We start from the raw sequence: 26,485 nt of genomic DNA, 5'->3' as shown, positions 1-26,485 counted from the left end.
TATTTTTAGTAGAGACGGGGTTTCACCATGTTGACCAGGATGGTCTTGATCTCTTGACCTAGCGATCCACCCGCCTCGGCCTCCCACAGTGCTGGGATTACAGGCTTGAGCCACCGCGCCCGGCCGGAAACTTTCTTAAAAAAAAATTATTACCTTTGAATACCTGATAAAATGAGCAAAAAGTAAAACCACTGAAAAATTAAAAAAAAAAACAACGAAAAAAACCCACAAAAAAGCCCTGAGAGTAAACAAAGAAGTATAATTTTAATTTAATACACTTTAAAAATGGGTGACCAATGAAAAGCATACGCACTGAGTCAAAGAAATGTCCTCCCTCAGGCATGGTGCTCCCCCAGCTACATGGAATGAACTTGAAAGGGTATAATAAAATCTTAGTAGAGAGAAAGATGGGCCTTTGCCTTTAGTCCCAGCTACTTTGGAGGCTGAAGCAGGAGGTTCACTTGAGCCCAGGAGTTCAAATCTAGCCTGGGCAACATAGCAAGACTCCCATCTCAAAAAAAAAAAAAAAAAAAGGATAAAAGCCTAGGTGTTTTAACAAAGATTTTTCCTGCCTTAAATTAGCACTAACCATCTGTCCATTCCCTGAGGCAATTCTCTTAGGTCAAAGAAAAGTGAATAAAACATAAAACACCCAACCCTTTTACTTTGACTTCCAGGGGCAAAAATAAACTCGTCTCTCACAGTGGGAGGTCAAGTCACCCACAGTACATTAGAGCAAAAAGAATGAGTTCACATGCTTGCTGCCCAAGCACGAGCAAAATGAAAAGAAATTGCATGGCAACTGCAAGCCCATTACATCAAAGAAAAAAGGAACAAAGCGTGCAAAAGGGGAAAACATAACTGAATGAACAGGAGGAGATTCCTCACAGCAGCACCATGTTCTACTACAGCTTCATAAGATCAGGAATTCAATTAAAAAAAAGCTGAACGCTGAAATGATAAAATTCAAGAATGAGATAAAAGGGAGATTGCGGATTTTAGGAAATGAATAAAGCAGCATGTTGCAAAACTAGTAGATTGGAAACAGCGAGGAACTGAATTGCTAACCCACAAAACCCCACAAAACCCTAGAACTGACAGAGGAGAGGCTTGAGGTAATCACAGTGTATGCAGAAGAAAACGCCAAGGACATTAACACAATTAGAGAAGTTAACAGATATGAAAGACTAACACAGATGATCTTGTATAGAGAGCCAACAAATGAAACAATAGAAATGTAAAGATAAGATACAAAGAATTTCCCTGAAATGCAGATGGAACTATATCTGGGAATTAAAAAAGACACACTGTATTCCACAAAATCTGTTACACGGTGTTTAATGTCAATATACATCTTTGTTAAGCTACTACAATTGTAGGAAAAATTAATTCCTTAGGAATATCCCCTATGTGGTAATCCTGCTAAGAATATTTAACTTAAATCTGACAATAAAGAGGCAATCAGATAAATCCAAATTAAGAGACATTTTGGAAAAAAAAAAAGAAAACTGACCTGGACTATTAGGAATATCAATGTCATGACAGGAGAATTGTTTGAACCCAGGAGATAGAGGTTGCGGTGAGCTGAGATTGTGCCATTGCACTCCAGCCTGGGTGACAGCGTGAGAGTCTGTCTCAAATAAAAAGTAATAAGAATAATGCCATGAAAGGAAAAGACTGGGAAACAGTTTAAAATTAAAGGAGGCTACGAGACATGACCATTTGCGATACTGGATTGGATTCTGGTTAGGGTTTTTCAAAGCAATGAGTTAATAGAACTCAAAATTGAAAGTTAATGAGAAAACTCATAATATTTTTCATAATCTTTTTGTTTTTAGAACAGAGTTTCGCTCTTGTTGCCCAGGCTAGAGTGCAGTAGTGCGATCTTGGCTCACTGCAACCTCTACCTCCTGGGTTCAAGCGATTCTCCTGCCTCAGCTTCCTGAGTAGCTGGGATTACAGGCACATGCCACCACACCCAGCTAATTTTGTATTTTTTTAGTAGAGAAGGGGTTTCACCATGTTGGTCAGGCCGGTCTTGAACTCCTGACCTCAGATAATCCACCCGCCTCGGTCTTCCAAAGTGCTGGGATTACAGGCATAAGCCACCGCACCGGCCCATAATCTTTTTTTCTTACCACCTTAGAAAGGGGTCCTTTGGGAGGAAACCTCTCTTCTGGATGAAGAAGCATTTATTTGAAGCTCAGCAATTCCTTTATAGCTACTTCTATTTCTTTTTATTCACTTAAATTCAAGTAAAATTAAATTTTATACTTTTAATTAAAAACAGCTTGATTCTATTTAAAAATAATGATTTTAATTAAAATTTCTATATGTATATAGCTATAGAGAAGTATGTAGAATAATGTTTTCTCTAATATTAACAATATTAATTTTTAGGTGGTGGAATTTTAGATGACATTTTAACTTTTTGTACTTTTCTTAATTGTTTCACTTATTTATAATTAACATATGTCATCTTCACAAAAATAATAGTTGTTAAGCTTTTAAAAAATGGACACAAAATGCCAATATTTATTTCTGGGTAGTAGGAAGACGGATGATTATTAATTTCTTCCTTGTGTTTTACTTATTTTAAAAATTAAATTGTCAAGACTAGTCACAAAAGCACTAAAAAAAAACAAAACAGATGAGTCTGATGTTAGGATGGGAATGGACTTTCTACATATGTAGCTGTCAGAACTTTATGGAGTTTTCTATTTAATTACATGAAAGATATTTGTTTTTATATGTAAACAACAAAAACTCACTATAAGCAAAATTGCAGCATAAATGAAAATTTTGGGGAGAAATATACGCAACCAAAATGGAAAACGCTAGATAATTGTCTCTTCCTTCCAGTCCTTCTCCTTTCTGCCTTTTCCATTGGCTGAAGTGCTTCATCCATTCCATCCTTTTGTTTTGTTTTGTTTTGTTTTGTTTTGTTTTGTTTTGTTTTGTTTTGTTCTGAGACAGATTCTCCGTGTCACCCAGGCTGGAGTGCAATGATCTCAGCTCACTGCAACCTCTGCCTTCCGGGTTCAAGCGATTCTCCTGCCTCAGCTTCCTGAGTAGCTGGGATTACGGGTTCATGCCACCATGCCTGGCTAAATTTTGTATTTTTAGTAGAGACAGGTTTTCACCATGTTGGCCAGGCTGGTCTTGGACTCCTGACCTCATGATCCACCCACCTCAACTTCCCAAAGTGCTGGGATTACATGTGTGAGTCACCATGCCCGGCCTTCCCTTTTTTCCTATCCATCCATTCATCCATCCAACAAACATTGAGCATCTACTATATGCCAGGCACTGTACTAGGTTCCAGAGTCGAGCTGGACAAAATGTACAGTCCCTACTCTCAAAGCATACTCTCTGCATTTCCTCCCCACATCTCTGGATATGGAATCTTACATTCCTGAAAAGAACACAAAGCACTTCATGGCACTTCATGGCACTTCCTCTTAGAGAAGGATGAGGATACCTTGAGGGACTTGACAAAGAACTCAGCCAGGCTTTCGTGACTGGGTGTCATGGCTGAGTCTGGAGACTGAACTCTGATCTGCTGTCTTCCATGCAGACCCAGAAACAGCTTGTCTACTTCATTCGCCAAGTACCGGTCCCCATCACCCCGGAAAACTTTGAGGCAACTGTGCAGTTTGGGACAGTGCGGGGCCCCTATATCCCAGCCCTGCTTCGGCTGCTCAGTGGAGTCTTTGCCCCTCAGATCTTTGCAAATACAGCCTGGCCTGAGAGCATTCGAAATCATTTTGCTTCTCATCTGCACAGGTTCTTGGCCTGCCTGACAGGTAAGTGGGAAGACCGGAGTGACTTGTTTCTCCTTAGTGTCCCCCAGCTGTACAACCCGTGAGGTGGTGGGACATACATTTGAGTGCCTGCATGGAGGAAGTATTCAGCATGCTTATTGAATGGGCACAATAGGGTACAAGACCTGCCTTCTAATTGGGAGTTTTCTGCTGTAGAGCTGGTTGGCCAGACCTACTCCAGCTTACACTTGGACCATTTTTTTTTTCTTTTTTTGAGATGGAGTCTCGATCTGTCGCCAGGCTGGAGTGCAGTGGCACGATCTCGGCTCACTGCAACCTCTGCCTCCTGGGTTCAAGTGATTCTCCTGCCTCAGCCTCCCAAGTATCTGGGACTACAGGTGTGCGCCACCATGCCCAGCTTATTTTTGTATTTTTAATAGTGTCGGGGTTTCACCATGTTGGCCAGGATGGTCTCAATTTCCTGACCTTGTGATGCGCCCTCCTCGGCTTCCCAAAGTGCTGGGATTACAGGCGTGAGCCACCGTGCCCGGCAGACTTGGAAATTTCTGAATACATATGGGAGAAAGGGAAATATAGGTGCCGTGGGGACAGTGGGTGGACTTGCATGTCTCGTGGTAGAGAGTGTTGAAGGTGCATACAGATCTTTGATTTTATTTTACGACAATTTCTTGTGATGCGTATACTTCCTGGCCTCCCATGATCATCAACCGTGATCCCTGCTGGGGCAGCAAGAGCTCATCCCTTCTGTGGACTTCCACAGTCCTTTCTTTTCCTTAGACACTCGGTACAAACTGGAGGGGCACACGGTCCTCTACATCCCTGCAGAGGCCATGAACATGAAGCCTGAGGTGGTGGTAAAGGACAAAGAGCTGGTACAGCGGCTAGAGAGTGAGTGGTTGGCATTGCCAGCGTCACCCAGGGATCACAGCGGAGAGGGAAAGGGGAAGCCCAGATGCTGACAGTGGAGGTGGATTGGGAGGTCTCTGTCGGGGTTGCAGGGAGGGAAGGATGCTACTGGCAAGCAGTGTGAAGAAAAGCAGGAGGTTGGCCAGGCGCAGCGGCTCACCCCTGTAATCACAGCACTTTGGGAGGCCGAGGTGGACAATCACCTGAGGTCGGGAGTTCGAGACCAGCCTGACCAACATGGAGAAACCCCATCTCTACTAAAAATACAAAATTAGCCAGGCATGGTGGTGCCTGGCTGTATCCCAGATACTTGGAAGGCTGAGGCAGGAGAATTGCTTGAATCCAGGAGGCGGAGGTTGCAGTGAGCCGAGATTGCACCATTCTACTCCAGCCTGAGCAACAAGAGCAAATCTCTGTCTCAAAAAGAAAGAAAGAAAGAAATGCAGGAGGTTCTGTACTCTCCCCTGCAGCCTCCATGATCCACTGGACCCGGCAGATAAAGGAGGTGCTTAGTGCCCAGGAGACCGTGGAGACAGGAGAAAATTTAGGTCCTTTGGAGGAGATTGAGTTCTGGCGCAACCGATGCATGGACTTGTCTGGCATCAGTAAACAGCTGGTGAAGAAGGGAGTGAAGCACATTCAGTCCATCCTGCACCTTGCCAAGTCATCCTACTTGGCACCCTTTGTGAAACTGGCACAGCAGATTCAGGTTTGTGAGTGGATCAAAGGGTTTGGGCTTAGCAAGAAGTGGGCAATGGGTGGGATGATACAAGGGGCTGAGGAGAGGGAACCAAGGCAATCTTCAGCAGCAGAGACTGACACACCCAGGGTTCGGCCTTGTACTTGCAGAAGAGTATAAAAATAGTAGAATGGAAGGTCCCAGGTTGGGCACAGTGGCTCACGTCTGTAACCCCAGCAGTTTGGGAAGCCGAGGCAGGCAGATCACCCAAGATCAGGAGTTTAGACCAGCCTGGCCAACATGGAGAAACCCTGTCTCTACTAAAATAACAAAATTAGCCAGGTGTGGTGGCAGGTGCCTGTAGTCCCAGCTACTCAGGAGGCTGAGGCAGGAGAATCGCTTGAACTCGGGAGGCGGAGGTTGAGGTGAGCCGAGATCATGTCATTGCACTCCAGCCTGGGGAACAAGAGTGAAGCTCTGTCTCAAAAAACAAAAAAAAAAGAATAGAGGGTCCCTGAGGAGGGAGACATCAAGTTAACCAATAAATGTATGTCGAGTACCTTCTGTGAGCACAACCACTACCACCCAGCTGGGAAAATAAGTTTACACAAAACGGAATTACTAGACAGCATGGGAGCCAAAGATGAGCTCATATGGTTCAGTCCAGAGAGTTACAAGATAAATCCTTTCTTTGTCTTTGAATCCCCCTTCCAACGAAAATCCAAGTTGGGGTAAACACTTTTTTTCTTTTTCTTTTCTTTCCTTTTTTTTTTTGAGACAGGTTGCTGGAGGCTGGAATGCAGTGGCGCCATCTTGGCTCACTGCAACCTCTGCCTCCTGGGCTCAAGGGATCTTCCCACCTCAGCCTCCTGAGTAGCTGGGACCACAGGTGGGCACCAGCATGCCCAGCTAACTGTTGTAGTTTTTGTAGGACAGGATTTTGCTATGTTGCCCAGGCTGTTTTCAAACTTCTGAGCTCAAGTGATCCACCTACTTCAGCCTCCCAAAGTGCTGAGATTATAGGCATAAGCCATCTCACTGGGCCTAATTTTTAAATTTTTTTTGTAGAGACAGGATCTCACTATGTTGTCCAGGCTGGTCTCAAACTCCTGCTGATCCTTGGCCTCCCAAAGTGTTGACATTACAGGTGTGAGCCACCATACCTGGCCAATAAACACTAAAAAAATAAATTTGATACAATATGACAAGCTGATTATGTTAGTGCTGAGTCACACAGGTGGTAAGAGTGGCCTGTAGAATACAGATGGAAGACCTGTGTTCTTAGGTGAAATTTTTAGCTGGGTGTTAAGGGAATTGAGCCATAACTAACTGGATTAGTCTAAAGCCCTGGTTGAGAACAGAGCAGTGAAGGGGACTGTGTGACAACTATGGGGACCAATGAGAGGGATGTGCAGCCAGTTGATCAACAGCAAAGGAGTGTCCACTTATTGCAGAGTTATGAATTCAGCCAGAGAAAATAAAGGATCAGGTCGGGCGCGGCGGCTCATGCCTGTAATCCCAGCACTGTGGGAAGCCGAGGCGGGCGGATCATGAGGTCAGGAGATGGAGACCATCTTGGCAAATGTAGTGAAACCCCATCTCTACTAAAAAACAAAAAATTAGCCAGGCATAATGGCATGCGCCTGTAGTCCCAGCTACGCGGGAGGCTGAGGCAGGGGAATCACTTGAATTGGAAGGCAGAGGTTGCAGTGATCCTAGATTGCACCACTGCACTCCAGCCTGGTGACAGAGCAAGACTCTGTCTCAAAACAAACACAAAAAAGAGGAATAGACACAAAATCTAGACTCGAGGGAATTCTGAGCCTGGTGGGGAATTTGGGGCACACATATGAGAAAAGACAGGAAAGTTGACCTGTGCTAACTCTGGTCCAAGGGCTCCCAGAGACCTGAAGTGACGGCAGCTGTTCAGGGCCAACAGAAGAGCTTCCTCATAGGGGCAAGTCAGGGTGGGGTTGAAAGTGGTTAAAAAGCTCTTGCGGACCAGGTGTGGTGGCTCATGCCTGTAATCCCAGTACTCTGGGAGGCCAAGGCGGGCAGATCATGAGGTCAGGAGCTCAAGACCAGCTTGGCCAACATGGTGAAACCCCATCTCTACTAAAGATACAAAAATTAGCTGGGCATGGTGGTGCACACCTGTAATCCCAGCTACTTGGGAGGCCGAGGCAGGAGAATTGCTTGAACAAGGACCCGGGAAGGGGACGCTGCAGTGAGCCAAGATCATGCCACTGCACTTCAGCCTGGGCTACAGAGTAAGACTGTCTCAAAAAAAAAAAAAAAAAAAAAAAAGAAAAAAAAAAGGAAAAGAAAAAAGCGCTTGTGTTGAATCAGTGCTTCCCCGTGCATTCATTTACTTCTTGTCTCTCTTTACTGCCAGGATGGTTCTCGCCAAGCACAGTCGAACCTGACCTTTCTGTCAATCCTGAAGGAACCTTACCAGGAGTTGGCTTTCATGAAGCCCAAGGACATCTCTAGCAAGCTCCCTAAGCTGATCAGTCTCATTCGAATCATCTGGGTCAACTCTCCCCACTACAACACTCGGGAGAGACTGACCTCGCTCTTCCGAAAGGTGTGCATATGCCGAGAGCAGGCTGGAGGTGTTTACGAGGGTGGCCAGGTTTTCTGAAGGGGGAATGCATTTGGCGGAGGATCATGGTTCAAAAGATAGTGAAGATTGCCCTTCTGCTCAGAGACTGAAGGCTTCTACCTATGTCATCCGCTTAAGGGTTGCTCAGCCTTGGACCCTGGGCTGGACTTTCTGTTTCTAGATGGAGGTGGCTTAGGCAGGAAGAGGGGCTTCAGAATAGGAGTTGGTGGAACACGGGGAAGCGGCAGGAAGAACAGACCCCCAGGCTGGGCCTTGCGGAAGGAAAAGCTCTTCTTCTCATTCCTCAGGATGGATATTGCAGTGAGGGAGAGGTGGATTTAGGAAAAGGCACTGGCTCTTGAGGAGCAGAGCCTGGTGCATTCACTGGGGGTGACAGAGCCAAAGAGCAGGAGAAGGGACAGTGAACTGAGAGCTTGCTGGGCAGGGCAGCTGCGGAGCTGGGCTGAGGCAGAGTAATGGGCCACCTAGGAGAAGGAGTGGGCATGGAACCCAGAGGTGTCGTCCTGGCCAGCAGTGGAGACCTGGGGTGGGATGAGTTTCAGGAGTCAAATCAAGGAGTAGGGGGTTGAGACACGAGCACGGGCAGGGGGATGCAGAGAAGGAATTGGGTGTACAGGAGGCGGGAACAGAGGCTGTGGGGACTCCTTCCGCAGATGAGCAATGAGATCATCCGCTTATGCTGCCATGCCATCTCCCTGGACCGGATCTTTGAGGGATATGTCTCCTCCAGCAAGGCGGACCTGCAAGGCTGCATTTTCTGTTGTCATGCTTGGAAGGATCACTACCTACAGGCTGTACAGATGCACACCGAGTATGATACGTCTCCCTAACATCCCACATAGCAACTCCCTTGACATCCCTATACCAGGGTAGATGCTGACTTCTTTCAAGTGTACTTTATTTAGCCTCTGGGTTGTATTTTCCTAGACCCAGGAGTTTCTATGTCTGGCATCTGTAGCTTATTGCCTTGAGTTCCCCTTATTTTAATAATCTCTCCTTCCTGATCCCAGGAATCCTATCTGGTCTTTTCCTCCTATCTTGACCCCATAGTCTAAAATTCCATTATGTATGAATCTGCTCCTAGAACTTAGATGCTCTGTCTCCTGCCTGGTTCTTCTCACCTTAAATCTCTTCCCTTGGGATTCAGGAAACTTGCTTCTTTGGATCTGGTTTTCTAGGGCTTTCCCTGAATGCAGGGCTCCCGGTCTAGCTCTGCATCGCCAACTGATGCCCTTGCCTTCTGATTCAGCCAGTCTTTCTCCCGACACAGGTTCTCCAGTCGGGGCTGGGTCCTAGACCAGACCAGCATCTTTGCTCAGGTTGACGCCTTTGTGCAGCGCTGCAAGGACCTTATTGAGGTGGGAAGGCCGAAGAACCAAGAGCCAACAGCAGACCCTCCAGAATCCCTCCCTTCCTCCTACCCCAGGAACCAGGGGAAACGAGGCAGAGGCTAAACACTGAATTTACAGCTGGGCGCGGTGGCTCATGCCTGTAATGCCAGCACTTTGGGAGGCTGAGATGGTAGATTACCTGAGGTCAGGAGTTCAAGACCAGCCGACCAACATGGAGAAACCCCGTCTCAACTAAAAATACAAAAATTAGCCTGGTGTGGTGGTGCATGCCTGTAATCCCAGCTACTCGGGAGGCTGAGTCATGAGAATCACTTGAACCTGGGAGGCGGAGGTTGCAGTGAGCCATGACCGAGGCAGTGAAAGTCTCAAAAAAAAAAAAAAAAAAAATTCTCAGGTATCAAAGACAGAGAGAAAAAAAAAATTAAACTACCACGTTGGCTCTTCCTGCACAATTGTGTGCCCTACCACCCCTCCGCTTTTTTTTTGGCATTTGCCTGTTATCACTGCCCTCCTATGTCATATTTCATTCTGCGGCCAAGGTTCATTCCAGCAGCCTCCTGCCCCTGCCGGCAGCTGTTTGGTCCTCCCTGGTTTTTAGACATTTCTTTCTTTCTTTCTTTTCTCACTTGCCATCACTCCCAGTGATGTTTTTAGACATTTGAAACTAAACCAAATAGCTTAGAACTTAGGAGTTTGGAAGGAAAACAGGAACCCTCACGCTAGCTTCTTTTTAGGTATGTGACTGTCAGTATCACTTCGCCCGCTGGGAAGATGGCAAGCAGGGTCCCCTTCCTTGCTTCTTTGGTGCCCAGGGGCCACAGATCACACGGAACTTGCTGGAGATTGAGGACATCTTTCATAAAAATCTGCAAATGCTGCGGGTCGCTCGCGGGGGCATCCTGGATGTCAAGAACACCTCTTGGCATGAGGACTACAATAAGTGAGGGAACTGCAGGCTGATGCCAGGCGTGGGCAGGGAAGGCAGACCAGGGAGCCAAGAGTGGGAGGAGTGGTGAGAGTGTGCAAAGGAAATGATGGAAGGACAGATCGGGATGCGGAGGGTGTGGACAGGAGAGAGTGCAGGGGAGGGAGGTGGCAGCTTGGGTTGTGGGTTCCAGAGGGAGCCTTTCAGGACTTGAATCTTGGTTCTGCCACATACCAGATATGTGACATTGGGCCAATGACCCCACCAGCTGGTGTCTCCACTTCCTGCTCTATGCAATACAGTTAGTGATAGAACCTATCTCACAGCATTGTTTTGAGAATTAAATGGATTCACGTAAGTAAAGTACTTACAATGCCTGGCACACAGGAAGCCCTCCATACTTAGCAACCCATGGGATTCTTCCTCGGGGGTTGGACTTGGGGGCAGGCGAGTGCACTCAGCTTCCGCATGCCTCTCCACCGGTGCAGGTTCCGTGCCGGAATGAAGGACCTGGAGGTGATGACCCAGAACTTGATCACCTCGGCCTTCGAGTTGGTGCGGGACGTGGAGCACGGCGTGCTCCTGCTGGACACCTTCCACAGGCTGGCTGCCCGAGAGGTGCGGCTGCCCCTCGGTGTCCTTGGCTTTCCATCCCAAGTGCTTTCCTGGAATCCCTTCTGAGCCTTCCAGAGGCCCTCCTGCCTCCATGTGGGTCCTTTTTCATGTCCAGAATCTGGGTGCCTCTTATCTTTCTTCTGTTCCTTGGCTTGGCATCCCCAGGGAGTGTGACTTCCGCAGCAGGGTGCAGCTTTCCTCTGGGTTGAGTGACTGGAGGGAGCCTGCCTCCCTGGGCATGTTGCCAGCTTCTGCCTCTTCTTCCCTAGGCTATCAAGCGGACTTATGACAAGAAGGCGGTGGATCTCTATATGCTGTTCAATAGTGAGCTGTCCCTAGTGAACCGTGAAAGGAACAAGAAGTGGCCATACCTGGAGCCCTACATGGCCCAGTATTCTGGACAGGCACGCTGGGTGCACATCCTCCGGCGTCGCGTCAACAGAGTCATGACCGTAAGTGCCTGCCCTTCTATAAACTCTGTCCTCAGGGAGATGGCCAGTTTTGCAGGCTGTGCTCCGTGTGCTGGGAAGGATGGGGGATGGCTCCTGCGAGGCTCCTCAAAGAGTCTTCATGGCCAGCACCTATGTCAGCTAGGAGAATGGCAGGTTCAGTTCAGTGAGGTAGGTTGTGGATTAAGATCCACAGAGGTGGTGAGTGTGGCTGGTAGCACATGGACTGTTTTAGGAATTTCTTTTTCTTTTCTTTTGGAGACAGAGTTTTGCACCCCAGGCTGGAGTGCAATGGCCTGATCTCGGCTCACCACAACCTCTACCTCCCAGGTTCAAGCGATTCTCCTGCCTCAGCCTCCCAAGTAGCTGGGATTACAGGCATGTGCCACCGTGCCCGGCTAATTTTGTATGTTTAGTAGAGACAGGGTTTCTCCATGTTGGTCAGGCTGGTCTTGAACTCCTGACCTCAGGTGATCCGCCTGCCTTGGGCTCCCAAAGTGCTGGGATTACAGGCATGAGCCACTGCGCCCGGCCTCATTTTAGGAGTTTCATATCAGGCTGCAGAGGAGGAACAGGGCCAGATTCTGGGGTGTTGAGTCAGCAGAAGATACAGCCTGATGATCCAGGGACATGGACAGGTGAGGCCCTTACAGAGCCTGGTCTCTCTGCAAGCACAGGCACAAAGAAACAACAGGAAAACATTGTTTTAAAACTTTTTGGGGCTGGGCACCGTGGCTCAGTCCTGTAATCCCTTTGGGAGGCCGAAGTGGGTGTGGATCATTAGAGGTCAGGAGTTCACGACCAACTTGGCTAACATGGTGAGACCCCATCTCTACTAAAAATACAAAAATCAGCCAGGTGTGGTCGTACGTGCCTGTAATCCCAGTTACTCAGGAGGCTGAGGCAGGGAAATTGCTTGAACCTGGGAGGCAGACTTTGCAGTGAGCCAAGATTGCGCCACTGCACTCCAGCCTGGGTGACAGAGCAAGACTCTGTCTCAATAAAAACAAACAAACAAAAAACCTTTTTGGGAATACAGGTTGAAAGTGGTTGAGGTAGTAACCTGCCATCGTGCAGCTGGTTCTGGTAGAGTTAGGCAGCCTGCAGATACCTGGAGGCTGGTTTGGGTTTGGCGGGCTATGCCTGTGCTAAGCAGGGCTGACCCTGGTTTTCAACCTTGTGCCTCATATCCTGCCCCTTCTGTGATTGACTTTTTTCTCCCAGCTTTTTTTTTTTTTCCTGTACCGATTCTCTGTGCTTCCCTGTTGTCATTTTGACTTCTTTCCTCATCGTGCCTTGGTCTCTTCCTCTCACCTTCCTTTTTGTCTCTACCTTCCCTTTAAGTTGTCAAAAATCAATCCATCTCCATAGCATACATGTGGTCGGGGTACGTGCGCGTGCATGCATGTGTAGGTCTCAGGGCGATGGTGGCCCTTGGAAGAAGGAAGGTGGCAGACAGCCTCCCCTCGCCTGTTCTTCTTCCCCTCAGTGCCTTGCTGGTGCTCATTTCCTGCCCCATATTGGGACTGGAGAGGAGAGTGTGCACACCTATCAGCAGATGGTCCAGGCCATTGACGAACTGATTCGAAAAACCTTCCAAGAGTGGACGTCAACGCTGGACAAGGACTGCATTCGGCGGCTGGATACCCCACTGTTGCGAATCAGCCAGGAGAAGGCAGGCATGCTGGATGTCAACTTTGACAAGTACGGGAGCCAACTGGCCCCTTCTCTCTACGCGCCCCTTCTCCAGCTCCCCGGAGTTTAACTCCCATCTTTTGGCTCCTCTCTTCATTCTTCTCTCTCTTTCTTATACTACGATATGTTTGCGATCAGCGTTTTACTTTTTTTTCTGTCTCTCCCCACCCCCCACCCTGTTATCAACATTTTAATTTTACAACTTATCTTAAAAAAAAAAAAACAAAATGTGGGCCAGGTGCAGTGGCTCACGCCTGTAATCCCAGCACTTTGGGAGACTGACAGGGGTGGTCACTTGAGCCCAGGAGTTCCAGACCAGCCTGGGCAACATGACAAAACCCAGTCTCTGCAAAAAAACCCACAAAGATTAGCCAGGCATGGTGGCAGAAGCCTACAGCCTCAGCTACTTGGGAGGGTGAGGTGAGAGGACACTTGAACCTGGGAGGCAGACGCTGCAGTGAGCTGAGATCACACCACTGCACTCCAGCCTGGGGGACAGAGTGACCCTGTCTCAAACAAACAAAAAAAACCCTAAAACTACTCCACTATCCAACTAAACCAGAGATGTAGCTGTTCTGCCACTAGATGGCCATGGTGGCTCAGCTAAGTCACTCAGACCTGCCCCTCGGTCCCAGCTTTCCTGAGCATTGGTGGGGCTGTCAGACCATGTCTTCCTCGCCTACAGCTTTATAGTTATGAAATTGTCATACTATATACATTTAAAATGTAATTAATCAATTAACTAATTTATTAAAAATACATAGTGAGTGCCTTCCACACGTCAGGAGCTGAAATAGGCATAGGCAGGGAATGTATACAACGGCCAGGTTCCTGCCTTCAGGGATGTTAGGCTGCCTCTCTCTAGGTCAACAGCTCTACGCTTGGAGCGGGGCTTCCTGTTCACATAAGATGCTTCGAGGCTATGGCTACTAGCGTTAGCCTTCACTCAAAATGTCCATGCTTGAGCCTGGCCAACATGGCGAAACCTTGTCTCTACTAAAAATGCAAAAATTAGCTGGGCATGGTGGCACACACCTGTAATAATCCCAGCTACTTGGGAGGCTGAGGCAGCAGAATCGCTTGAACCCAGGAGGCAGAGGTTGCAGTGAGCCAAGATCGCAATACTGCACTACAGCCAGGGCGACAGAGTGAGACTCTCTCTCAAAAAAAAAAAGAAAGTAAAAAAGGCCAGGTGCGGCAGCTCATGCCGGTAATCCCAGCACTTTGGGAGGCTGAGGCGGATGGATCATGAGGTCAGGAGTTCAAGACCAGCCTGGACAACATGGTGAAACCCTGTCTCTACTAAAGATAAAAAAAAATTAGCCTGTCGTGGTGGCAGGCACCTGTAGTCCTAGCTACTTGGGAGGCTGAGGCAGGAGAACCGCTTGAACCGGGAGGCGGAGGTTGCAGTGAGCGGAGATTGGACCACTGCACTCCAGCCTGGGCAACAGCCAGACTCCGTCTCAAAAAAAAAAAAAAAGGCTGGGCACAGTTGCTTATGCCTGTAATCCCAGCATTTTGGGAGGCCGAGGCAGGTGGATCACCTGAGGTCAGGAGTTCGAGACCAGCCTGGCTAACATGGTGAAACCCCATCTCTCTCTCTCTTTTTTTAAACCCCATCTCTCTCTTAAAAAAAAAAAAAAAAAAGTCCATGCTTGTGGGGCCAAATGTAGAAGGGGCTTTACCAGAGAAGTCCTGTATGGAGATAAGAGTCCCAGGGACAGATGAGACCTCGAGTGTTTGTCCTGGGCGAGTGTCTGTCCTGGGCAGCACTAGCCAGGGGAAGAGGGCACATTCTGGTTGAGGAAGGAAGCAAAAGAACCAAGATGGGGAAGCAGAGTGGAGTGTCAGGTGAGAGGGTGAGGCAGAGGCATCAGTGAGAAGTGCAGGGATGTTGGGAGCCGCGCGGATGAGGAAGCAGTTGAGGAGCAAAGTGTGAATGTGGCCAGGCCGAGAGGTCTGAGAAGAGGCTCCGCCCAGTGAGGCATGTTGGAGATCGGCTCTGCTGAGCTGCCTGGTTTTATGAGTTATGGCCAAGCACAACCACGTAAACATTGACTCATAATGAGTAGCCTGTAGTCCCAGCTACTCAGGAGGCTGAGGTGGAAGGATTGCTTGAGCCCAGGATGTCGAGGCTGCAACGAGCTTGATTGTGCTACTGCACTCCAGACTGGGCGACAGAGCCAGACCCTGTCTCAAAAAAAAAAAGAAATGCCGTATGTCAGCACTGATTGGTAGCTACCTCCTTCTACTCGCCAGGGGTCAGCCAGTGAGAGTGGATACAGCATGAACTTCAGTGCTAAATAGTCTCAAGTTCAAACCCTGGAGCATTTTGCCACGTGACCTCAGGTAAGCCATTGAATTTCTCTGAGCCTGAGTTTCCTCATCTACTTAAAAACGTTTTCCGGCAGGGCAGTGCCAGCACTTTGGGAGGCGGAGGCGGGTGGATGAAGAGGTCAAGAAGTCAAGACCATCCTGGCCAAATGGTGAAACCCCGTCTCTACTAAAAATACAAAAAAATTAGGTGGGCATGGTGGCGCCCCCACGCCTGTGGTCCCAGCTACTCGGGAGGCTGAGGCAGGAGAATCACTTGAACCTGGGAGATGGAGGTTGCAGTGAGCTGAGGTCACGTCACTGCACTCCAGAGTGAGACTGTCTCAAAAAAAAAAAAGCAATTTTGGGCCAAATATTTATGGCCTGGGTTTATCTGAAACCCAAATAATGGCTAAACGGGGCTTCTAGATAGAAGAGGTACCTGCTTCTGTCCTTTGGGGATTGTTTTCTAGAGAGATGTTATAGGATACTTTACATTTTTGTGGTTTTAAGATAAAACTGCCTCAATCCAGTAAATAATGGAAGGGAAGAACATGAGCATAGTGAAGGATTTTGAAAGTCTGGGCTGATCACCAGTAAAGAAATCCAAGAGGTTGCAGCTTCCAAAACTTATCAACACTTCAAGGAAGTGCAGATAACTTTATCAGATTTGCTCTTTGTGTTCAAGCTCTGGTTAAGATCTTGAAATAAGCAGACTGTTCAAACGTCCTGATGTTCCTTGGAGTTACCTGGCTCTCTTAGTCCTGGAGCCTCCAGTCCCTAATGGCCCTTATTTTATCCGACAAGGGGTTTTGTGATCCCACCTTATATCCCAGATATCTGAACTCTGAAGTCCAAATTGGCTTTGATCACGTTTTACAACCCGCTTTATAGATTACACTGAACACAAACATATTCCAGATGTCATCCTTACCCTGGCTGAAGGAGCTGTGCTATGACTCCGTGTGGAGCAGAGCAGAATTTCCCGAGAGCAGGAGACGAGATACTGAGCTTTGTTTTTTGTTCCCAGAGCTTCTCTCTTCTCTTTTTTCCCAGTCATAGAGTGCTGTCTCCCCCAGGTCAGCCCGCTCTGGGCTCTAAGCACTCAACTCTGCTGGCTCTCCTTTCTACCTCTACTGCCTGACCACTAGTTTGGAGATAAATTATGAAGTATTTTTAAAAAGTCATCCCCCAAACAGATTTTTATTTATTTATTTATTTGAGATGAAATCTCACTCTGTTACCCAGGCAAGAGTGCATTGGCATAATCTTGGCTAACCGCAGCCTCTGCCTCCCAGGCTCAAGCGATTCTCCCACCTAAGCCTCCTGAGAACTAGGAAAACAGGCACCCGCCACCATGCTCAGCTAATTTTTTCTATTTTTGGTAGAGATGGATTTTCACCATGTTGCCCAAGCTGGTCTCGAACTCCTGAGCTCAAGCCATCCCCTCGCCTCAGCCTCCCAAACTGTTGGGATAACAGGCCTAAGCCACCTTGCTTGGCTCCCCCAACAGATTTTTAAAGAAAAGATGATATATATACATATATTTTTAGAGACGGGGTTTCTCCATATTGGCTAGGCTGGTCTCGAACTCCCGACCTCAGGTGATCCACCTGCGTCGGCCTCCTAAGTGCTGGGATTACAGGCCTGAGCTACGGCGCCTGGCCTAAAAATTATATTTTTTAAAAAAATAGATTTTACATTCTGGAAATTTCTCGACAAACTTCTGTTAAAGACTGAACGTCATTCAAAGGTTCCTCCCAGGATTTTCAGCTCAGCGTCAGGAAGGTATTGCCTGAATTCATCCTGTTGACTGACACATTAAAATTGGCTAATTGGCCTTGAAGTTACTTTGAAAATCTTACCAAGATGAGAGAATGAAGAAACGTTTTGGTGCAATGTTGGCCAGCATACATGCCCACGTAGGCTTGCCCAGATGTGCATGAACAGTGACAAATCTAAGGCATCCAGCTTGAAGGACATGAGAATGTGTTTATGCTACTAGAAATGTCCCTGTCTGTTCTCCGCATATCCCTATAACACAGCATTTTGTTACATTGATCTTTGGAGTTTATCTTGTTATGGCTCTGTTAGTATTGTTTACTGCTGAGTTGTGTAATTTTACAGTGTTATAGTTTTTCCTTTGGTTGTACGATGTTTTGCTCTATTTGGAATTTAAAATTATCTCATTATTATTATTGTTATTATTTCGAGACAGAGTTTTGCTCTTGTCGCCCAGGCTGGAGTGCAGTGGGGTGATCTCGGCTCACTGCAACCTCTGCCTCCCGAGTTCAAGCGATCCTTCTGCCTCAGCCTCCCAAGTAGTCGGGATTACAGGCGCCTGCCACCATGCCCAGCTAATTTTTTTGTGTTTTTAGTAGAGACGGGGTTTCACCATGTTGGCCAAACTGATCTCGAACTCCTGACCTCAGGCGATCCACCCCCTTGGCCTCTCAACGTGCTGGGATTACAGGCCTGAAACACTGTGCACCTCATTATTTTTGTTAGCACAGTGTTCACTATCATTAATTCTTCCAAACCAACCAATAAAACCTTTTTGAGAAGCATTTTTCCTCACAATCTGACATGCCCAGTATTGGCGTCAATGTTTTTCTTTGATTTGTTCCTCCCTGTCCTGCTTCCGTCCAACTGGTGTTGGTTTCAAGGCCTGTTACAAAGCAGTTACCCTGGGACTTCCCTTAGCCTCTTTCCTCAGGTGATTTCCTATTTCCTTTGTCTTCCTCTTTCATGGTTTATGCCTTTGTTTTGTTAGTGTGTATCCGTTAGTAGCTTCCTAAGAAACTGTGCGTGGGAGGTAAATCTTTTGAGTTTTTGCATGATTGGCAACTGTTTTTCTGCCCTCTACTTGTTGGGCATTTGACTGGGTTCGGAATTTAGCCGATTTCTAGTAATTTTCTTTGGCTTTGGCCTCTCTCTTTTACTTGGGAGGCTTTTCTTAAATGTCTGGTGATCCACTGCTCATTTCTACTTTTGAGAGGCTTACTCATTTTGAAGAAATTTTAGCAGTTTTAAAAATACCACATACGTTAGTGGCGATCTTCAGGGTTTGAAAAAACAGCGCTTCTTCTTCCACAGTCTCTTAAAGCATGTATCACAAGTATGTGAGCACTTGAAAATCATTTCGTTCTTGGAAGACTCTTCTCCAGTAAAGAAGGTGAAAACACAATCCTTTGCAAAGTTTGAAATGTGTTGTTATCTCCAATATTGTTAATTCAGTACTTGCCTGTCGAAAAGACTAAAAAAATTCTAGAATTTTCACCTCAATATTCTTTCCAAATAACATTTCAGCAGTATTTAGAATGCAGAGTTTCTTGAGCATATCTTCAGGTCGTGGGAACTTTTATCCTTTGTGATTAAAAAGTTCAATTTTATTTTAAAACCCTGCAGGTTAAAAAAATCAAGTTTTTTTTTTTTTCTTTCCTCAATGGAGTCTTGCCCTGTTGTCCAGGCTGTAGTACAGTGCCATCACCTTGGCTCACTGCAGCCTCCATGTCCTGGGTTCAAGCAATTTCTGGCTAATTTTTATATTTTTAGTAGAAACAGGGTTTCACCATGTTGGCCAGTCTGGTCTCGAACTACTGACTTCAAGTGATCTGTCCACCTCGGCCTCCCAAAGTGCTAAGATTACAGACATGAGCCACCTCATCCGGACTTTTGTTTGTTTTTTGTGTGTGTGTTTTTGAGACAAAGTTGTACTCTGTCATCCAGGCTGGAGCGCAGTGATGTCATCTTGGCTCACTGCAACCTCTGCTTCACAGGTTCAAGCAATTCTTCTGCATCAGCCTCCTGAATAGCTGGGACTACAGGTGTGCACTCCCATACCTGGCTAATTTTTGTATTTTTAGTAGAGAAGGGGTTTCACCATGTTGGCCAGGCTGGTATCAAACTCCTGACCTCAAGTAATCTGCCAGCCTTCGCCTTCCAAAGTGCTGGGATTATAGGCGTGAGCCACTGCACCCTCAAGTGATTTTTATTCAAGACTTTTTTTTTTTTTTTTTTTGAGACGGAGTCTCGCTCTGTTGCCCAGGCTGGAGTGTAGTGGCGTGATCTTGGCTCACTGTCACCCATGTTGGAGTGTAGCGGCGTGATCTTGGCTCACTGTCACCCACGTTGGAGTGTAGTGGCGTGATCTCGGCTCACTGCAGCCTCCACCTCCTGGGTTCAAGCAATTTTCCTGCCTCAGCCTCCTGAGTAGCTAGGATTAAAGGCACACACATCACCATGTCCAGCTAATTTTTGTATTTTTTTTTTTAATTTATTTTTTTCCCATTCACCCAATACACTTGGAATTTTTGTATTTTTGGTAGAGATGGGGTTTCACCACGTTGGTCAGGCTGGTGAATTCCTGACCTTGTGATCTGCCGTCTCAGCCTTCCAAAGTGCTGGGATTACAGGCGTGGGCCACCATGCCTGGCCTGATTTTTTATTTTTCAAGAGGAAGTCTGTCTCACTCTGCAGCCCAGGCTGGAGTGCAGTGGCATGATCTCACTCACGCAACCTCCGCCTCCTGGGTTCAAGCAATTCTCCTGCCTCAGCCTCCCGAGTACCTGGGTTTACAGGTACCCGCCACCATGCCGGGCTAATTTCTGTCTTTTTAGTAGAGACAGGGTCTCACCTTGTTGGCCAGGCTGGTCTCTAACTCCTGACCTGAAATGATCCACCCACCTTGGCCTCCCAAAGTGCTGGGATTACAGGCGTGACCCACCACACCAGGCCAAGATTTTTTTTTTTTTTTTCAGAAATATTCCATATTTTCTTCTGGTATTTTATGACTTTATTCTCTACATTTAGATCTTTGATTCATTTGAAATTTATTTTGGTTAGGGAAAGAGGTGCAGATTCAAACTGAGTTTCGTATTTCATTGTTTGTTTTTTCCAGATGGCTAGAACCATCTCATTTAGAGTTGACCCAATCTCATTTAGTGAACTGCCATCTTTATAGTAACAAATTCCCGAGTATATTTGTGTCTATTTTGGGATTCACTATTCTGGTATCTGTCTATTCATGGGCAGGAACCAAACTGTTTTAATTATTGTCCTCGTTACTCTTCTTTCTTCAGAGTTTTCCTGGCTGTATTTAATATTTATTTCCCATAAGAATTTTAGAATCAATTTATTTAGTTCTAAAAATAGTCTCATTTCTATTTTTATAGGAATAGAGATTTGGTTAAATTTATAGGTTAACTTTAGAAGAATGAATATCTTTATGATTTTGAGTCTTTCCAAGAATAGTTACGGGGTGTGTGTGTGTGTGTGTGTGTGTGTGTGTTTATGTTTTGAGACTGATTCTTGTTCTGTCACCCAGGCTGGAGTGCAGTGACACAATCTCGACTCACTGCAACCTCTGCTTCCCATGCTCAAGTGATTCTTCTGCCTCATTTTTCTGAGAAGCGGGGATTACAGGCGTCTGCCACTGTGCCTGGCTAATTTTTGTGTTTTTTGTAGAGATGGGATTCCACTATGTTGGTCAGGCTGGCCTCAAACTCCTGAGCTCAAGTGATCTGCCTGCCTCAGCCCTACAAAGTGCTGAGATTACAGGCGTGCGCCACCACGCCCACCTGGCCCCTGCTTCCTTTCTTATCTTGACATTCTTAGCTCTACATTCCCCCCTTCCCACCCCGATGCTTCCCAGCCCTCCTGCCTGTTCGGTTGTTGCTCTAGTTTATCCCCTTAGCGGCGCCCTCACTCCCTGGCTTCTCTATTTCCAAGGTCCCTTCTGATTCTCTTTGTGGAGATTGACTACTGGGAGCGGCTGCTGTTTGAGACGCCCCATTACGTGGTGAACGTAGCTGAGCGAGCCGAGGACCTGCGCATTCTGCGTGAAAATCTGCTACTTGTTGCTAGAGACTACAATAGGTAGGGCTCGGGTTCTCACTGCAGCCCTTGGAGATGCTATTTTATTCCTTCTCTTTCTCTTATCTGCCCCTTGACGTTGTCCATTTTCTACAATTTCTGTCCTTTACATTTTTTCCATCTCAAAAAAAGTTGTCTCCTACTCTCTCTTGTGACCCTACCATTATTCCTACCCCTTGTAGTTTTGTCTTCTAGCTGCAGCGTGGAGAGTAAAACCAACCAGGATCCCCTCCCACCCCATTGGGTACTTGGACCATATATACTGTAGCTCTGGGCCACTTCTCTAGGAATGAAACGGGGTGGCATTAGGATTATGTGTGCAGAATAACGTCAGACTCATTGAACTAAGGCCCTGCTGTCCCCATCCCTGCCTCAGTTTCTGAACTACCTTGGTATTCTCTCTGGAGTGAGGCTTTGTTCTGGGTTAAGTACTGTCTTAGTCTGTCTGGGCTTCTATAACAAAATGCCACAGACTGGGTGGCTTATAAACATTTATTTCTCGCAGTTCTGGGCGCTGGAGAGTCCAGGAGCAAGGCACCAGCAGATTTGGTGTGGCGAGGGCCTGCGTCCTGGTTTATAAGTGGCTGTCTTCTTGCTGTGTCCTCACATGGGAGAAAGAGACAAAGGAGCTCTTGTAGGTCTCTCATGAGGGCACTAATTCCATTCATGAGGACTCCACCCTCATGACCTATTCACCTCCCAAAGGTCCTAACACAGTCACTGTGGGACTGGGGATTTCAACATGTAAATTTGGTGGGGACGCAAACATTCAGACCACAGCAGGTAACTTTCTCAGCCCAGTTAAAACCCAAGGAGGTGCAACCAGCAATCCTGTTTGAGGGTCTAGAGCTGCAGTGTCCAGCATGGTGGCCTCTAGCTGCAGGTGGCTATTTCCATGTAAACTGAGTAAATAAAACTTAAACAAAACTATTCATTGGTACAGGCCACACTTCAAGTGCTCCGTAGCTGTACGTGGTGAGTGGGTACCATATTGGACAGCACAGCTTGTGTTAGGTTGGTCCAAAAGTGATTGCGGTTGCTGCCGTTACTTAAATGGCAGTCACTTTTGCCCCAACCTGAGAGAACATTTCCATCATTGCAAAAAGTTATTTTAGAAGTACTAGTCTAGGATCTAGCCTACTGGTCTAGAAATGTTCAGATTTCTCCACCACTTCCTAATGCAGGGGAAAGATCTTCAGGGCTTACCCCTCAGGCTACCAGTCCTCTCTTATGCACAGGATTATTGCCATGCTGTCCCCAGATGAGCAGGCCCTATTCAAAGAGCGTATTCGGTTCTTGGATAAGAAGATCCACCCTGGACTCAAGAAACTACATTGGGCCTTGAAGGGGGCCAGTGCCTTCTTCATCACGGAGTGCCGGATACATGCCAGCAAGGTGGGCCGTCATCGTTAGACCCTAAAGGTCTGCAAGACTGATGGGTCATTCATACCCTCGTCTCGCGTAGAGATTGGGAAACCTGGGGGCAGTGTAAAAAGAATTGGGTTTGCATGGGGAAGGACTTTTTTGTGTGTCATCCAGTCTAGCTGGAGGACAAGTGGGAGGGTAGAGTGAGATGCAGATGGTCTCTTCCCAAGCTGAAACTCCCCCATGGTGGGGCCTGATTCTAGGTTCAGATGATTGTGAATGAGTTCAAGGCATCCACTCTGACCATTGGCTGGCGAGCCCAAGAGATGTCAGAGACATTGCTGGTACGCATTAGTGGCAAACGGGTATACAGGGACCTGGAATTTGAAGAGGACCAAAGACAGCATCGGGTAGCTGTACAGCAGAAATTGATGAGTCTGCACCACGATGTGGTGACCATCATGACCAACTCCTACGAGGTCTTCAAGAATGATGGTCCTGAGGTAAGGGGCCTGTGACCAGGATGTTGTCATTGGAAAAACCACAGTCCTCCAGTTCCACCAGGCCATTCTCTTGCTCCCCCACTCTTTTTCCTTTTTACCAGTGTGCACTTCTCAAACATCGTGCTCAAGTCTTGGACTCAGCCCACCTTCAGTCCTCACACCTCTTCCTCCAGGACTCCACGCCTGCCTTTCTATTAAACCAACTTGTTTCCTTCCCTCTTGGCTGGTTCTCATTTCCCAGGATTGCCCTGTCTTCCCTGAGGAGTTCTCTTTTTCCTCCCTTCAACTCACCAGATTCAACAGCAGTGGATGCTGTACATGATTCGGTTGGACCACATGATGGAGGATGCCCTGCGCCTGAATGTGAAATGGTCACTGCTAGAACTATCCAAGGCTATCAACGGGGATGGAAAGACCAGCCCAAACCCACTCTTCCGAGTCCTTGTCATTTTGAAGAATGATATGCAGGGAGGTGTGGCACAGGTAGGGACCACTTTGCCCCCAACATCTCAAAACCATTACATCTTACTTGTCAGTTTGCCTTAATTCCTAAATTTGGTCCTTGGCCTTGACTTTATCCTATGGCTTTCAGACCCACTGCTGAAGCGTGTGACTGTCCCAGTCCTAAGGCTTGTCTCCCCTCTCCACTGTGTTCCTCACAGGTGGAGTTCTCACCCACTCTGCAGACTTTGGCAGGTGTGGTCAACAACATTGGCAGCCACCTCTTTTCCACCATCTCCGTTTTTCGCCATCTCCCTGAAATTCTCAGCAAGCGCAGGTTACGTCGTGAATCCATCCAAACAATTGTGGGTGAGTGGGCAACGGGGAGGGCACAAGGCGCAGGGTTTCAGAGCCTGCAGAGGGGGCAAGGCTAGGAGGAGAGACGGGGGCTGTTCCCAGACACACTGAGCCAGTCACCTCCATGACCTGGGAAACTTGGGCCAAAGGGCCAGGTTGGCCAGGAGGCTGAGGCGGGAAGATCATTTGAGGTCAGGAATTTGAGACTAGCTTGGCCAACATGGCGAAACTCCATCTCGACTAAAAATACAAAGGTTAGCTGGAAGTGGTGGCAGACACCTATAATCCCAGCTACTCCGGAGGCAGAGACAGAAGAATCACTTGAACCTAGGAGGCAGAGGTTGCAGTGAGCCGAGATGGTGCCACTGCACTCCAGCCTGGGTGACAGCGTGAGACTCCATCTCAAAAAAAAGGTGGAGGGGGCGGTGGGAGGTTAGGTGATTGATGCTCATGGGATTTGTGATTTGGGATGGGAGATGAGGAAAGACAAGTTTAGGACTGGGGCTGGGGTATAAGAGGCCTAGATATCAACAGGCAAGACATCGGACCCTATGGAGGAGACATTTTTACCTTCCGCCTACTCCTTCACCTTCTAATGCGCATGTTTGAGCCTTCTCTGGGAAGCTGGTTTTGGAATGGAAGGTCTGGAGCAGTGAGCAGGGCCCAGGCAGAACTTGGGTTGCGGTGCAAGTCAGTGAGAAGCGTTTTTCTTGGTCCTTTGAAGAGCAAGATGAGGACATCAAGAAGATCCAGACCCAAATCAGCAGCGGCATGACTAACAACGCGAGCCTGCTGCAGAACTACCTGAAGACCTGGGACATGTACCGGGAGATCTGGGAGATCAACAAGGACTCTTTCATTCGTCGCTACCAGCGCCTCAACCCGCCTGTCTCTTCTTTTGATGCCGACATTGCCCGGTGAGTGGGAGGGTGGATTGAAGATCTGTCAGCAGGAGGTCAGCCCTGCTGGAGGGGTCTGGGCCTAGAGTCTTGGGAAGTGGGTAGGGGAGCTGAGGACAATGTGTGTCCTGAACAACAGAAAAAGAATAGGACCTGGGACATTGGACCTTTGCTTCTTAAAGGGTAGAGATCAGGGAAGATCTGGACAAGATTTAGGTGAAAAGCAGTTGGCTGGGGGAGGGTCACAGGGTCTGGTGGGAAAGAAGAAATGGCAGAGATCTGAAAGATGAACGAAGTGAGCCCTTTTATCCTATGAAGGCAGATGGGAGTGAAATTGAAGATCCTTTTGTTTGTTTTATTTTGTTTGAGACAGGGTCTTGGTCTGTCGTTGTCCAGGCTGGAGTGCAGTGGTGCAATCATAGCTCACTGCGGCCTGGACCTCCTGGGCTCAAGCAGTCCTCCTGCCTCAGCCTCCCAAGTAGCTGGGACCATAGGCACATGCCACCATGCTTGGATAGCTTTAAAAAAAATTTTTTTTTTTTTGTATACTATGTTGCCCAGTCTGGAAAAAAATCTTTTTTCTTTTCTTGTCTTTCTTCTTCTTCTTCTTTTTTTTTTTTTTTTTGAGACAGTCTCATTCTGTTGCCCAGGCTGGAGTGCAGTGCAACCTCTGCCTCCCAGGTTCAAGTAATTCTCCTGCCTCAGCCTCCCGAGTAGCTGGGATTCCAGGCATCCACCACCATGCCTGGCTAATTTTTGCATTTTTAGTAGAGACGGGGTTTCACCATGTTGGCCAGGCTGGTCTTGAACTCCTGACCTCATGATTTGCTGCCTTGGCCTCCAAAAGTGTTGGGATTACAGGCATGAGCCACTGCAGCTGGCCTCACTCTAGAGCTTTGAATGCCACACTAAGAAGCTTGACTGCTATCATATAGCCAGTGTCTGGGAAAGTGACAGTCACAGTTACATGGCTGGAGCAGATTGGAACGAAGGATGCTCGCGAGTAGATGAACACTGTAGAGCTGCTGCCCAGGTTTGGGTGGAAGGAAATGAGACCTTGAGCCTGCTTCAGGATAGGGGGCATGTCTTAGAAGAAAACAACGTCCTCGCTGGGATCTGGGCTCTTGCAGCTACACAGAAGTTGCTAACAACGTGCAGAAGGAGGAGACTGTCACCAACATCCAGTTTGTGCTGCTGGACTGCTCGCACCTCAAGTTCTCCCTGGTGCAGCACTGCAATGAGTGGCAGAACAAGTTCACGACTCTGCTCAAGGAGATGGCGGCGGGGCGTCTCCTGGAGCTGCACACTTACCTGAAGGAGAATGCAGAGAAGTGCGGGCTGGGGCGCCCCGCAGGAAGGGGGCAGGGGCAGGCTCTGGGCCATCCACTCACTGGCGCCCCCTTTGCTCGTCTTCAGAATCAGCCGCCCTCCGCAGACGCTGGAGGAACTGGGGGTCAGCTTGCAGCTCATGGATACCCTGCAGCATGACTTGCCCAACCTGGAGACTCAGATCCCTCCCATACACGAGCAATTTGCCATTCTCGAAAAGTACGAGGTGCCGGTCCAGGACAGTGTGAGTTCCTTCGGTGTTTGGTCTACCTGGGACCCATATCCGAAACAGATTTCAGGGGAGGTGCTTGGCCGTCCTCAGGGAGAGTGAGAAGTGACAGAGAAGACTCCAGATGTGAAAGTCTCTGAGAG

At 47.6% G+C, this 26,485-nt stretch overlaps 1 protein-coding gene across 5 annotated transcripts in view; it reads left to right on the top strand.

Annotated features, from left to right (window-relative positions):
• Positions 1-26,485, top strand: part of DNAH2 (dynein axonemal heavy chain 2) — a 109,440-nt gene that overhangs the window by 16,017 nt on the left and 66,938 nt on the right. For 4 of the 5 annotated variants that reach the window (XM_032280402.1, XM_032280400.1, XM_032280398.1 and 1 more), the window contains exons 5-22: positions 3,578-3,806; positions 4,563-4,673; positions 5,162-5,400; positions 7,766-7,957; positions 8,650-8,807; positions 9,267-9,354; positions 10,083-10,288; positions 10,762-10,891; positions 11,158-11,340; positions 12,827-13,041; positions 21,076-21,222; positions 22,458-22,614; positions 22,848-23,087; positions 23,382-23,570; positions 23,750-23,897; positions 24,610-24,802; positions 25,915-26,115; positions 26,201-26,357. In XM_032280402.1, coding sequence (XP_032136293.1) covers positions 3,578-3,806; positions 4,563-4,673; positions 5,162-5,400; positions 7,766-7,957; positions 8,650-8,807; positions 9,267-9,354; positions 10,083-10,288; positions 10,762-10,891; positions 11,158-11,340; positions 12,827-13,041; positions 21,076-21,222; positions 22,458-22,614; positions 22,848-23,087; positions 23,382-23,570; positions 23,750-23,897; positions 24,610-24,802; positions 25,915-26,115; positions 26,201-26,357 — 3,183 coding nt within the window. The remainder of the gene's footprint in view (positions 1-3,577; positions 3,807-4,562; positions 4,674-5,161; positions 5,401-7,765; positions 7,958-8,649; positions 8,808-9,266; positions 9,355-10,082; positions 10,289-10,761; positions 10,892-11,157; positions 11,341-12,826; positions 13,042-21,075; positions 21,223-22,457; positions 22,615-22,847; positions 23,088-23,381; positions 23,571-23,749; positions 23,898-24,609; positions 24,803-25,914; positions 26,116-26,200; positions 26,358-26,485) is intronic. The other variant, XM_032280399.1, reaches the window with a different exon arrangement.

The sequence above is a fragment of the Sapajus apella genome, unplaced genomic scaffold (genome assembly GCF_009761245.1).
Source record: "Sapajus apella isolate SASKATOON/1434 unplaced genomic scaffold, GSC_monkey_1.0 scaffold12, whole genome shotgun sequence".
Taxonomy (NCBI): Eukaryota; Metazoa; Chordata; class Mammalia; order Primates; family Cebidae; genus Sapajus; species Sapajus apella.
This window is presented reverse-complemented; position numbering and strand designations above follow the sequence as displayed.